General features: G+C 48.0%; 1 protein-coding gene across 9 annotated transcripts in view; it reads right to left on the reverse strand.

Moving 5' to 3' along the window:
- CLIP2 (CAP-Gly domain containing linker protein 2) overlaps positions 1 to 15155 on the reverse strand; it is a 162191-nt gene that overhangs the window by 48310 nt on the left and 98726 nt on the right. For all 9 annotated transcript variants that reach the window (XM_044001978.1, XM_044001977.1, XM_044001975.1 and 6 more), the window contains 4 exons: positions 11689 to 11813; positions 9028 to 9241; positions 7510 to 7707; positions 3725 to 3828 (listed from right to left, as the gene is read on the reverse strand). In XM_044001978.1, coding sequence (XP_043857913.1) covers positions 3725 to 3828; positions 7510 to 7707; positions 9028 to 9241; positions 11689 to 11813 — 641 coding nt within the window. The remainder of the gene's footprint in view (positions 1 to 3724; positions 3829 to 7509; positions 7708 to 9027; positions 9242 to 11688; positions 11814 to 15155) is intronic.

Below are 15155 nucleotides of genomic sequence, written 5' to 3' on the forward strand. Positions count from 1 at the left end.
GGAGGACCCTGGACAAGAGGCCAGGTGCTCATTCCCCTGTACCATGGGCCGGTGGCTTTGGTTATTTCATTTCAACATTTATTAAACACCTATTGTTAGTCAGGGGCTGTGCTATGTGCTAGGAATTCGAAAGGAGATGGGGGCTGAGCCTTGCTCTTAGGGCACCTGCTGGGCTCATGGATGCCCTGGGACTAGACAACTCCTCTTCTTCAGGGCAGCCTGAGAGACTGAGTTTTCTCATCAGGTTGGGGTCTATCCTGACCTCCAGGATCTTCATAATAAAAGGGCATACAGCAGTAACATAAATCTGTTTTTATAGAGAAGACCTTCCCAGAGCATGCATTCTGGGATGCTCATGAAAGTGGCTCTTCTTTTCACTTTTACATCTTCCACAGGAGGGCAGGGCAGGCCTCGGAGCCCCCAGGAGCCAGATACTGAGAGCCTCCCCAAGCTGTCCTCTCTCTCTCTCTCCACCAAGGCAGAGCCTCCTCCCTAGACCCCTCTCTTCCTCTTCTACTTGGGCTCTTGGGAGTCCTACAAATCTGGCTCAGATGGAAAGGCCAATGCCTCACTTGACTGGAGTCCTGACCGCCTACTGAGACAGAGGAGCTATCCCAGGTAGAAGGAGCCAAGGACCAAATTACTGTCAGCCAGGCAGTTGCTGAGGGCTCCTCTGACTCTCAAAGCACAGGAATTATAGCCGGCAGGAACAGCAGAAGCCCATCGAACCCAAGCCCTCCGTGGGGCACTCAGGAGGCCCAGTGTCTAGAAAGCTGGGCTTGGAGTCAGGAAGGCTAGCGAGGTAAAGTGGAACAAGATCTGGGTTCAAATCCCACCTATGATGCTCACTACCTGTGTGACCCTGGTCAAATCACTTCATGCCCTTGGACCTCAGTTTTCTCATCTGTAAAATAGGGGAAATGTATAAAGTGCTCTGTGAAACTAGAGCGCTGTGTAAATCCTAGCTACTGTTCTTTCTCTCCCCCTTCTTGCCATCATCGTTGTTGTTGTTGTTACCTTTTTTATAGCTGGGTATAAACTGAGGCCCAGAGAAGGGACTCGGGAGTTTATACTCACCTAGAACTAGGCCCTCTAGTACAATTCTTCTCTTTTGTAGGCGGAGGAAACTGAGACCCAGGAAAGACTCCTAGACTGCGAGCTGGAAGGGACTGCAGAGCCCACCTACTCTATCCTCCCTCCTTGAACAGGTGAGGAAGGTCACACACAGAATAGGGGACAGGGACAGGAAGGGGAAAATCCTTTCCACTACTCTGTATTGTCCATTCCTCAACTCTTGGTACGGTGAAAAGAGCCCTGGATTTGAAGTTGGGGGGCCTGGATTCAAATTCAGCCTCTGCCACTTAATACCTGTGTAATTCATTTCATCTCCCTGTGCCTCAGTTTCCACATCTGTAAAAGGAAGGGGTTGGATTAATGGCCTCTGAGGTCTCTTCCAATTCTAAATTCCTGATTCTGTGATAAATGAGACCAATAGGAAGGTGCCGACACTCACACCTGTATCTGAAGAGCAGCAGCCTGGACATTCGAGAGACCGGCTGCCTAGGGGTGCATCAGATGGGATAAAATGGGGCAGATGGGACGGAGGCAAGAGGGGGTGGAAGGACAGGAGTGGGGGGAGGATGGGGCAGACCACCGCTTTGTCCATTCTGGGGTCTATTAGAAAGAAATCAAGAAAATCCTCAGAGGAGGGAGCTGCTGGTTGGGTGGGGCCCCTGCTGCCTGCCTGCCTGGGGTCTCTGCATGAAGCCTGGGCTCATGGGGAGCAGTTCACTTGGGTAGGAGAGCCGCCCCAGCAGCCAGATGCGGAGTCTGGACAGCTCAGCATTGGCGGATAAAAATAAACCATCCTCCTCTGCTCGAGCAGACAGCAACAGCAGGCTTGGTGGCCCACGCTGCTGTCTCCGCTACAAACATCAGCTCTAGGCTCATCGGCGCCACTCTCTCCGGGAAGGGGGTGGGGCTGGTTTCTGGAGTTCTGGGAAAAGCAGGGGTCCATAAAGTTCCCGAGGAGCCTCCCAAGGGGACCAGGAGGTAGGCGATACCTGTTCTAACCTGTCCCAGTCTCAGTCTTCTCATCTGTAAAATGGGATAATGGCAATGACCTCCCAGGGTTACTGTGAGGCTCAGATGAGAGCATCCATGGGAAGCCCTCTAGGAAACTTAAAGCACCAAGCTCATAGGATCAAAGGTCTAGGGCTGGACAGGATGTCAGAGATCCTCTACCTGTACCTATACCTGAATAAGAACCTCTCTACAACATCCCTAATGAGCAACTTTAAGGCCTTTGCTTGAATACCTCTAGTGATGAGGAGTTCACTACCTCTTGAGGCAACCAGCCCTCTGCAGTGGGGGACAGCTCTGATATTCTTCCCGACATTCCACCTAAATCGGTCTCTCTACGACATCTGTCTGTCTTTCCTGATCCTGCCCACTCTGGTTAAACAGTCTCCCATGTTCCATCAGGCAAATACCCGAAGACAAGTATCGTGCTCTCCCTAAATCTTCTCTCTTCTTCAGATGAGACATCCCCAGACAAGTCCTTCCTCTGAGTCCCAAATGACCCTGACCCCAAGCCCTTTACCCTCGGGACTTCATCCTGTTCAACTCTCTTCTTTCTAAAAGGGGCACACAGATCTGAAAACAACACCCCAAATATTTTTTACAGAAAAGGAAACTGAGGCAGAGTTTAAGTGACTTTTCCCAAGTAGCAGAGTGGGGAGTCACAGAATCACCAAATTTGAGAGTTGGAAGGGATGTCAGCTCCCAACTAGAACAACCCACAGTGGGCAGGGGAGAGGGCCTGGACCTTGGGTGAGATAATTTCCTCTATAAATGCAGGTCAGCTCCTTCTCTGGAACAATCATACAGGTGCCACTGGACACTGAGGGGTTAAATGATATGCCCAGGGTCAGACAGCTAGAATGAGACAGAGGTGGGACTGGAACCCACATCTTTCTGTTTCTAAGGCACACAAGAGCAATAGCATCAAACTCAAATAGAAACCAATCCCTTTGGGCTGTATGTTGACTCAGAAAACCACAAATTAACATTATCTATGTTGTATTATATTTTTAGTTATTTTGTTAAACAGTTCCCAGCTATATTTTCATCTGGTGCTGGCCCAGCAATTGGGAATTTTGCAGGCACTTGGATACCTCTGGCCTGGAGCATCTGGGGGGGGGGCGGGTGTGGAAGAAGGATGAGGAGGATTTGCAAACCATGTCCAAAGACCCTGGGTCTGTTTACCTGGGAGAAGGATAGATGAGGGGAAGATAGGATGACTCTCTTTAAATATTTGAAAGGTTTCATGGAGAAGAAAGAGAGAACTTTTTGAGTTGCCCCAGAGAGTACAAAAGGGACCAGTGAGTGAGAGCCACCAGGAGGCAGACTGGGGTTTAAATGAAGGGAGAACAACTTAATAATAAGGGACTTCAGAGGTCATCTAGTCTAACCCCCTCATTTATAAAGAAGGAAAGTGACTTATCCTGGCTCAGCTTGGTAATAAGAATCAGAGGTAGGATTTGAACGCAGGGCCTTTGCTTCCACAGCCAGAACTTGTTCTGTTGGTTCTATGACTTCCTCTGGGTTACATAGCAGGGCTCCCTTTCGTTCCCCACCCCCAGCTCAGAGCTCTTGTCCCTGGGGGGCAGGGGGTAGGGCTTCCTGTCCCTCAGCCTCCACCTGCCCAGCCCTGCCTTCCTACCTCTTCTCCTCTTCCAGTTGGTTCAGTAACTCCACCTTCTCCTTCTGCAGGCTCTCCACCAGTGCCCGGGCTCGCTGGAGGCTGGATTCCGCTTCTGAAACATACTGAGTCCCAAGGGAGGCCCAAGACAGGGTCAGCCTCTTTCCACTAAACTAAGCCCGTGTTCTTAGGATGGGGACCCCGGGGGCAGTGGGGAAGAGAGGGGAGAGTGCAGAAATTGACCATGGAATCCCCCAAACCTTTACTCTCTCAGGGTCTTCACCAGCAAGGCTTAGACACAGCCTACAGATGTGAGCGGGGTTGGGGGGCGAAATAAACAGCTGCCTACGGGACTCCAACTGACAGACCCCTCCTCCCCACCACCTCCTCTCCCCAACCTGGAAGAAAAATGTATCTCCTGTGATTTCTACAACTAGAGAGAATGTCTTTGGGTTTAAGGCACTTTTGGTTTTGAGAAGGAACATATCTTTTGAGGGCATGGTTGGGGCGGCATCTTACTCTCTAGCATAGCGTGGCACACTAACACAGTGGGATGCATTAGATGATCAAGTTGGCTGGCCTAATTCGTGTAGGATGTTTGAGCTGGGGTCGTGGTGAGGGTGGGGCCAATCTTTGCATTCTGCAGATGGAGAAACTGAGAGACACAGAGAGTCTCTTGCCCGTAACCACCGGGCAAGTCAGGGCCAAGGCCCGGATTGAAGCCATGTCTCCTGATTCCTGGGCCAGTGTTTGTTCCGTGACACTCTACAGTTTCTATCTTAGAAGGAAAGAATTGGCGTGGGGCAGTAAGTCTGAATCAGGGATAGGGGTTTGAGAAAGGTGCAGGGCACAGCCCAGAACAAGAAAGCCTGAGGGAGGAGGGACAAGGAGGAGGCTTTGGCTTAGAATTCATGCCAAGGAGAGCCAAGGAGAGCCGGACTTGCCCTCACCCTCTGTCTAAGTGTTTGGGGATGGAGGGAATCAGAGATGCAGAGATGAAAGCCATCAAGTCTGGCCCCTACAGTGGGTGGGGAGGAGGAAGAAAAGACAGATGAGGGGCCTGGCAGAGCTCAGGGAGCAGAGGAGTGGGAAAAACAGGAGACCTGGCGTCAGGAGCCCCAGATCTACCCGCCCCATGGCCTCAGAAGAAATGAACCACCTCTCGGCTGCCCCCGAATGTAAATCACCCTGAACGTGACAGGGAGGTGTCAGCTGCTGCTGTCACTTGACAAGCATCGGCCCCAGGAACAAAAAGGGGAGAGATTTATGGGGGGAGGGGATTTCTATAGCTGTAATGCATTACACATATAATATATATGTGTGTGGACATGCATGGATACTACGTGTGTGGGTGTGTATCTACATCTAGATCTGTCTCTAAATCATCTATCTCTCCCTCTATATCTTTACCTACGTCTATAACTATCATCTGTACCTATACCAACATCCATATCTCCCTACGACATTGACATCGCTACCCATACCTTGCTCTATCATCTACAGCTATCGCTAGATCTACCCATACCTGTTTCTCTTTTGATACACACAGATATGTGAGTATGTAAATATTTATTTAGGGAGTGTATGTCTACATTGTGTATATACACACTTACACGCAGAATATACATATGCATGTAAATCAAACAACAATCCACGTATACACACAGCACAATGTGTATATGTGCACGTACGTGTGTGTGTCTACATGTATGTATATGTAAAATAACCAGGATTCTAGGCCCAGCCACTTAGCTTTGGGGACTAGGAGTAACAGACTAGTAGCTCTGCGACTTGCTAGCTGTGTGACCTGGGAGAACTCACCTAACCTCTCTGAGCCTCAGTTTCCAACTCTGTAAAAAAGAAATGATTGGGGCAGCTAGGTGGCACAGTGGATAGAGCACCGGCCCTGCAGTCGGGAGGACCTGAGTTCAAATCTGACCTCAGATACTTGACACTTACTAGCTATGTGACCCTGGGTAAGTCACTTAACCCCAATTGCCTCACCCAAAAACCAAAAAAAAAAAAAAAAAAAAAAAAGAAAGAAATGATTGACATTACATGACTTGCTTTACAGGGCTGTCGTGAGTAAAGTGCTTTGTAAACCATAAAGTGGTATTTTCCATGACTGGTTTTTATGCATAGGAAATTATGATATGATATGATGGTGATGATAGCAACAATGGGGGGAGCTAACTGACTTGGACTTTCCTCTCCTCTTTCCAGATCATCGTTGAAAGGTGAGGACCACTGAGGTCTTGGACCACCCTGGACATTGGCCTAGTCTCTAATAAAAGGAGTGAACATTTCATAGCATCATCCACTCGGGCACCACGCCCTCCAAAGTGGTCATTTGGGGATGCTAGACACTTAGTCCTACAATTTAGCACTTAGCACATAGTAGGCATCTAATAAATGCTTTTTGGTGGATGAGGATTACACAGGGGCTCAAGGCATCATTCAATTACTCTTTTGGAACAGACCTCAGGGCCATAGGCTAAATTATGTCAGAAAATCAGTCTCAATACTTAATAACAGACAGTTCTATTGTCCTTGAAGGTTTGTGAAACACTTTATGTACATGGATTCATTTACGTCTTCTAATAACCCTGTGAGGAAAACACTAGAGGCATTAGTTAGTATTATCCTCATTTCACAGATGAGAGAAACTGAGGCAGTTACAGGATTTGAACCCAGGTCTCTCCAGATTCTAAATTCAATACTTTATCCAGTATTTTGATCATGATACCTTTTGTCGGATCTCAGATGGGATGCAGATCACCAAGATCAACAACCCAACTTATTCTCACCAGTCTTGATTCCAAAAAACTTCTAAGACCTTCCAAAAATAAAGCCCAAAACAGGGATATGCAACAGTCTTTGCCTCCGGCTCACTTCTGAAAGACTTCTAAGGTCCTGGGAGACCCCAAGGCAATATTACTAGGGACAGGAGGGTAACTGCCTTAAGGGACAACAGAAATTAGGACGCTCAGACTTAGAGCAGGAAGCAAGGGTGTATTTGGGGCCAACTCAAATCAGCTGGTGAGAGCCGATTGTTAAATTTTCAGTGTGAGCATTTATACCTCAGAAATTGGTAAATGGCATAAGTCAAGAATTTTATTTAGTTTTGTTGATTGTCTAGATTTGAGAAAATGTTAATAAAGCAGATCAAATTTATAAGTGTGTTGTATGTACATTGTTTGTTTGTTTGTTTGGGGTTTTTTGGAGAGCCAGTTGTTAAAACATTTACCTGAAACCCTTGGTTATAAGGAACCTTAGCTCATTTAATCCAATCCCTTCATTATACAGATGAGGAAATGGAGACCCAGAGAAGTACAGTGACACACTTTAGGCCACACAGTGAGTAAGTAGCAGAGCCCATGGAGCTTGACTACAAATCCTTTCTGACGCTGCCAAGTCGATCTGGGGACATAAATCCTGGTTTGTTTCCTACCAGCTCTCTCACTATATCAGGGGGTCCTATCTCACACACTCATCCTGCATCTCAGGAGTCTGGGGATCACCCATTTCTGGGCGTGGTTCAGAAGGTGGCTATTTCTGGAAGGCTCCTGATCTATGACCAGAAAACAGACAGACATAAATCAGCTCAGTTACCAGGATTGGCACTTTTGAGTGTCATCCCACTGAGACCTAACAGTGATATAATGCTGCAGCTGACTACCCTCAGCTAGGCCGCCCCTATGCTCAATCCCCCAGCTCGGCTGCCTCTATCCTCCATCTCCCAGCCAGGTGGCCCCTGTGCTCAATCCCCTAGCTCGGCCACCCCTTGATCCTCGGGCCCCTCTCACCTGCTCATGCTGAGCCTTCAGGATTGCAATCTCCTTCTCCACTTCACAGATGTGGCTTGTGGCCTTGGCTACCTCGGCCCGCTCCAGGTCTCGCTCAGCCAACAGCTGTTCAATGTGCTGCTGCTTTTCCTTGAGAGCCTCCTGTAGGGCCGTGGTGCCGGAGATCTTGCGGGCATAGCGGGAGGATGTCTCTGTCAACTGTGGAAGTCCAGGAAAGATCAGGGAAGAAGGAGGGACAAAGGCATCATGAAAGATTCATGGGATCATACAGATCTAGAGCCAGAAGAGACCTTGGAGCACGTCACACCCAACATCCTCATTTTACAGGCGACAGAACTGAAGCCCAGGTAGTGCCAGCATCCTAGAATCGCAGACTAAGAGATGAAAAGGACAGCAGAAGCCATCTAGTCCAATTTCTTCATTTTAGAGCTCAGAAAACCAAGGCCCAGAGAGGTTAAGGGACTTGTCTAGTGTCACATAGCTAGTAATTGTCTGATGTGGGATTCAAAGCCACGTTTTCCTCGTTCAGTGGTCTATCCATTATTACCCACACTGCTTCTCTTGCTTGGAGTTGGAAAGCACCTCAGAGCCAGGATTCTTTTATTTTTTTTTAATTAGTACTTACATCTATTTCAGGTATGCAGTTTACGTGCATATTATTGAGCAAAATTGAATTGCAAACAAATATACAGATATCATAACAAGCATTATCAAACAACGTAACTGGCACTAGCGTTATTAGCATATTAATGGAATCGGTAAGGAAGAACCATGGAAGAGGACCGCAGCCCACGGCATTTTGCTTTTTAACCAAACCAAAACTCTTGGTAGCCCCATAGTGGCAATACTTACAAGAAACAAAGAAGAGAGAACATTTTTTACTACTATTTTTTTCAGAATCCTTTGCTTTGCATTTTAGTGAATCAGGCAGGAAAGTTAACAGTTCGTGCATTTTGACCAGCGTCAACTTTTTTTGTGAGCACAAGTTAAAGGGAATAAAGCTGACCGTAGCGGGAATCTGCCTTTTATACCTGTGCAAGCTCTGCATGGTCAGAGCAAGGATTCTTAACCGGTTTGGTGCCATGGGCAAAGACTTCTTCTCAGAAGAATGTTTTTAAATGCATAAAATGAAATGCATGGGATTACCAAGGAAACCAGTTATACAGAAATAGAATTCTCCAAAGTTAAAAACAAAACCCAAAACCAGATCCCAGCTGCCAGGTTAAAATCAATCCCTACTTTGGAGAGAGAATATCTATCCCAGGCCCTTCTTGGGATCACAGAAATTTTACGACCACAGATCACAGATCCTGGAAGAATATCAGAGACCGAGCCGTCGGATCTAATCACCTCATCTGACAAAAGGAAAACTAAAGCCTGCAGAGACTGAGGGGCTGGCCTGCTCCCGGGGGGCACAGCCAAGACTAGACCCCAAGCTTCTTTAACGTCAATGGCTTCCTGCCTCCTCTGCCCCTCACCCGCCCGTCACGAGAGGTGTACAGTGCACAGTGCCCTTACCAATCCGCTGCGGCTGGGCCGGCCCCCAACAGAAGAGGCCACGGAGCTGACCGAGCTGATGGAGGAGCTGCTGGGACTGTGGGTCAAAGCCGAGACGCCCATCGCCATCCTCTTGCTCTTCTTGGCCTTGGCTGGACTGGTGGATGGAAAGCCGATCCGGATGACTTTGTGGATGGGAGCAAAGAGGCCAAATTTGGGGGGACACTGGAAGTACCTGGAGAAGGCGAGAAAGACACAGGGGAATGCTGGGACTTAACACCTGGGCACCAGGACAGCTCTCCAGTCCACTGGCATCTTTCCCTGCCTATGCTCAGAGAGGAGGCATCAATATCTGAAATAAAGATCACCTGGTGACCCCAATCAGCAGCCCGTCCTGTAGGGGTCCCCTGCCCATCCAGGCTACTCACCCCGTGACCTTTACAAGAGAACTGAGATGAGCTCAGCTTGGCTGCTGCCAATGTTTGCGGCAGATGTGGGAGCGATCGTAGGTTCATGGGATCCTAGATTTAGAACTGAGAGGGATTTCCAACCCCTTTGTTTTACAGATGAGGAAACTGAGGCCCACAGGGAAAATGACTTGCCCAGGGTCACAAAGGTTATAGAATCAAAAGTAGGATTTGAACCCAGGTTCTGTTTCCACAGTGTGGGCTTCCTCCACCATAGCACTTTCCCTAGAGGGGCTCTCAAATTGAGGGTAAACCAATGACCTTGGGGGGTTGGGCATCCCCTCAGAAGCAGACCTAACCTTTGCCCTCACCCCTAGGATGCCACGGGGGCAATGCTGCACCCAAGGCCCAAGGGACTGTCCTTGCCTTTCCACCTACAAAGGCCTTATCTTTTATCTGCTGCCTACAACAGTAGAGGCCTTGGCTTTAGGAGTCCCTTAGAGGGATTGGAGGGGTGAATCCCTGGTCCCCGAGTCTGGCCTGTAGGAGTCAGTGGGAAGGACAGGGCAGGGAAGAGCGCTCATCATGAAGACAGGAAGGGAAATCATCCATTTTCCTCCTTCCAAAACCTTTGGGTTCTTGATGTCACCCCAGAACAGACAGGCCCAGGGCAGCCCATCTTCCGGCTGCACCTCGAGTCCCTGAAACCCACCATTCTCCCCCCTTTCTTCCTCTCGTCGTCTCTCCTTGGCTCTTGCTCGCCCTGCAGTCTGCTCTACTCTCCCTTCTCCTTCTCCAAGGCCCACTTGGCTCCCACCTCCTGTGTGCAGCCTCCAGGACCCTCTCCTCTCCGGGACTCCCACTGTGCCATCTGTTCACAGCACACTGACTAGACAGAAGCAGACACACATTTGGGTCCTCGTCCTTGAGATTAGCCTGGTTCTGGCTGGCCCCAGGGGCAGAACCAGCAGGATGGGGTTAGCAGTGGCAGAGAGGCCGATTAAGGATTGATATCACACAAGTTTCCTAGCAATGACAGCTGTCTTGGGCAGTGGGAGGTCTTCAAGCAGGGGCTGGGTATGTTATGGTGAGAATTCCTAATGGCTACAAGTTGAATGAGATGACCGACGAGGTCCCACTCTCGAATTCTGTGATCTAACAGATCACAGATTCGTGTGTGGCCATCTCCTCTGGTCAGTCTAGCTGGTGATATCCCCCAGGGTAGAGCTTGAGTCTCCTCCTCCTCCTCCTGTCTTCCCCCACCAGTGCTTAACACTCAGCTAGGCACCTAGGGGGTTCTGATTAAAGATCGATCAATGGGTTCTCCTAAAGCTTGAATCACTGAGTCACAGAATTTGAGAGCTGAAGGGAACTTCCCATGGATGTCTCATATAACCCTCACATATTCTAGAAGGAATTTCCATGATGTCACTCTCTTTCCCCTCCCTTCTCTTAAAAAACAAACAAACAAACAAAACTTTGGTCAACATCTCTTGTCTTTCTGTCCCAGTCATTTCTAGAACCATTCACTTCCTAAGCAGAACCAAACAGCAACATTATGTGATGATCAGCTATGATTGACTTAGCTCTTCTCAGCAATACAATGATCCAAGACAATTCCAAAGGACTCTTGATGAAAAATGCTCTCCACATCCAGAGAAAGAACTGATGGAGTCTTTTTTTTGGGGGGGGGCAATGGGGGTTAAGTGACTTGCCCAGGGTCACACAGCTAGTAAGTATCAAGTGTCTGAGGCTGGATTTGAACTCAGGTACTCCCGAATCCAGGGCCGGTGCTCTATCCACTGAGCCACCTAGCTGCCCCCTCCCCCATGGAGTCTTAAGGCAGATCAAAGCATATTTTTTTCACTTTTTTTCCTCTTGTTCTGTTTCTTCTTTCACAACATGACCAATATGGAAATATATTTTACATGATTGCACATATCTAACCTATATCAATTTGTTTACTATGGGGGGGGTGAGAAGAGAGGGAGAAAATTTGGAATTCACAATTTTATAAAAAATAAATGTCAAAAATTGTCTTTACATGTATTTGGGGGGAAAAGAAAATATATTTTTTAAAAAGAGCCTTTCAATTCCTATCTTCTCTACTCTGCTCCCCTCCTGTCCCTCAAGGATGACTCACAAGCCTGCTGAGAACAGTATAAGACTTGTGACTGGCTCACTCCAGTCTCCTGTGATGTTTCCTTCTTCCTTCCCTCCCCATCTCGGGGTAGGAGGGAAGGAGTGTCAGCTCCCCATTGGCAGCCAAATGTACCTGGTCCCTGCCACGGCCCCATCGTTCTTCCCAAGGGGCTCGTCCAGCTCCACGCCACACCACTCCCCCTTGGCGAAGTCTGTCTCCCCAACGTAGCGCACAACGCCCGTCTTCGTCCCGCCAACCTGCCGGCAGACCAAAGGCACAGGGGGTGGTTAGATGCTGGGGTCTGTGCATTGGGAAGGAGACCAAGGCACATGGCACATAGCTACCACTGATGTCACGTTGGGTGTTTACCATCATTCCCCATCCATTCCTCAGAGTAGAATGGACTGCCTGAAGTACAATGAGTTCCCCCTTTATTGCTGCTCAAACAGATTATGTGCCTCATTTGATTCAATCCCATAAATAAGCACTGTTAAAGTCCCTACTATGTTCTAGGCTCTAGGCTAGGAGCTGGGAAGGGAAGAAGACAACAATGACATAAAAAACCCAATATTATAGCCTTAGAACAGGAAAGGACTTTAGAGAGCTTTCAGTCCAATCCCTTCATCTTATAGATGAGAAAACTGAGGCTGAGCGAAGTTATGATATTTGCCCAAGGTGGTAAATTTCAGAGGTGGGATTTGAACCCAGGTCCTGTGATTCCAAAGCCATTGTACTTTTCAGCCGTGTAGCATATACATGCCTCTCATGTGCATGTATAAGAAAATATAAAATAGATAATAAGTAAATAAAAAGCATGCATGTGTAGAGGTGGGGGGGGGAGGGATAGCGTGGGGCATGGACATGCTAAGACCTAGAAATATAAAGGAAGGTCTCGTGAAGAAGGCAGCTCCTGAGCCAAGCCTTGAATGAACAGTGCCAGGGATTCCAGGCATGGAAGGCAGGGCAGAGAGCATCCTGGGCATGGGGAAGCAAAGGTACAGAAAGAGATGAACTGTCGGGACCCCTTGTCAATGGATTCTTACAGAACCACAGGACTGAAGCTGGCAGGGGCCTCAGAGGCCCAACCCCTTTGTTTTGTAGATGAGGAAAAAGAGTCTGGAGAATGTGAAGTCACTGGGCAATGGTCACGTAGGTAGTAAGTGTTGGAGGTGGATTTTGAAGCAGGTGCTGGCCACACAGGCCAGCTTCTGAAGCCCCCCCCCCACTTTTTTTAGGGGCAATGAGGGTTAAGTGACTTGCCCAGGGTCACACAGCTAGTAAGTGCCAAGTGTCTGCGGCTGGATTTGAACTCAGGTCCTCCTGAATCCAAGGCCAGTGCTTTATCCACTGTGCCACCTAGCCACCCCCTCTGAAGCCCCTTCTGACTCTGAGGTCCCGTGACCTGGTGGCTCTCTTTAGAAGTCGCTCCCAGAAGGTGGCTTCCCACATGGGTAGGCTTTCACCATTAGGGCAACAATGGGGTAGAGTTGAGAGAAAGTTGGGGGTGATGAGGAGGGGGATTCCTCTAACCCCAGGACAAGAACTATGGCCAAACTCTCTGTGAGACTGGCCAAAATTGACTCTCCCACTTATTCCCTGTGACCGTGAGTAACTCACTTCCTTTCTATAGGCCTCAGTTTCCTCATCTGTAAAATGGGAGTGGGGGGGGAGACTAGATGAGCCCTTGATCCCTTCCAGCTCTAAGCAGATGATTCTACATTCCAATGATGTCACATTTTCTATAAAAGGGGTTGGACTCGGTGACATCTGAGGTCTCTTTCTACTTTATATCTGTGACCCCTTAGACCCATGGTGTCTGCAAACATCTCAGTTCCTCTGCTCCTTCTATTTCCAAGTGTCCAGCACCCACCTGCTGCCCTTCAGACTAAGAAGGAAAGGACATGCCCTAAGTCACCCCGACTTTGACTGTATTTGGCTCAGTTCCAAATGTCGGAAGCATGTCATGGATTTCCAGATACTGTCTTGCTTAAATATGTGTCCCTAGTTCTTAGCACAGTGATTACCTTGTACATAGTCAGCACTTAATAAGTGTTTGTTCTAGCTAACTGGCAACCACTCACAAATTAGTGAGAATCAGTTTCATGTGTTTCCCTTCTCCAGCTTTAAGAGGATCCCAAGAAAAGAGTAATACTTAACCCAGAGTAATGAGGTCGGAGCCCTTCTTCCCATCCTTCTCTGTCTCCTACATTAGTCTTGTCACTCGAGCGACTGAAGCCGGATGCCAGACAGCTTAATCTCTATTCCCCCTGCTCAATGCCTTCACTAATGTGCCCATCAGCAATTTCAGCAGACTGGCTAAGACTGTGCACATCAGGTGGCCCCAGGGACCAGGCCTGGGGATGCTCTCTCTGCTGTCTTCTTCCTCCTGACTCCTTGGATTCTTTCCAGCTGCCCTTCCTATGACATTCCCCTCTCTCCTCCAACAAAGACCTTCCAGAAAAGTTCCCACCACCCCACAAGCTATTGGGGTATCAAACTAGACCAGAGGGGAGTTACTGAGCCCTGTTCTTTCCTGATGAGACTAAGGATAAGGACAAAAGGACCAAGATCCCACATCAAGAGTAAGCCATTCCATATCTATACCCTTTGACCCAGAGATCCCATGGCTAGGCATATACCCCCAAGTCAATGATAGAAAGAAAGGGCCCCATATACATCAAAAACATTTATAGCATCACTTTGGGTGGTAGCCAAGAACTGGGGACAAAGCAGATGCCCATCACCTGTTGAACGACTAAACCAATCATGGAATATGAATGCAAAATCAATCAATAATTATTAAGTGCCTACTATGTGCCAGGCACTCTGCTAAGTGCTTGGGATCCTAAAAGAGGCAAAAAATAGTCCCTGACATACTGGATAACTATAACGATGAAGGTTGGTACTGAAGAAGAAATGAGAAAGTCTGCCTTTCTTCTTTACAGATATAGGGTGGGAGATATCATGGATTGCACTATGGGTAAGAGATATTACATATGCTATCAGACCTAGGGGATGTGTTGGTCAGTTTTACTAAACGGTTTCTTTCTCTCTTTTTTTTAATTCCTTGTTACAACGAATGGTTCAAGGGAAGAGGAAAAACCAGATTCAGGAAAGCATGCATTGTAAAAATAAAAGATATCTGTAAAAAAAAAAAAAAGAAAAAGGAGAAGCAGAAGGAGAAACTGAACCCATTGTTTTCTGTCTCAGTAGAGTGATAAGGCAATCTGCCTCTTGGCTTTGATGCCTGACTTCTGGGAAGATAGTGGGAAGGGGGTGGAAGAGAAAGACTAGATAAGGAGCAAACCTTCTTTACTCCATTATCTCTCACAACCCAGTTTAAGAAAGGGACTCATTCATGACCACGCTTCCTTTTTTTTTTTTTTTTTTTTTTTGGTGAGGCAATTGGGGTTAAGTGACTTGCCCAGGGTCACACAGCCAGTAAGTGTCAAGTGTCTGAGGCCAGATTTGAACTCAGGTCCTCCTGAATCCAGGGCCGCTGCTCTATCTACTGCGCCACCTAGCTGCCCCTCATGCTTCCTTTTAAGAGAGCAGCCAGTGAGAAAAAAGTCCTACAGGCAGCCATCTTACCCAGTAGG

This window comes from Dromiciops gliroides, chromosome 4 (assembly GCF_019393635.1).
Source record: "Dromiciops gliroides isolate mDroGli1 chromosome 4, mDroGli1.pri, whole genome shotgun sequence".
Classification (NCBI taxonomy): domain Eukaryota; kingdom Metazoa; phylum Chordata; class Mammalia; order Microbiotheria; family Microbiotheriidae; genus Dromiciops; species Dromiciops gliroides.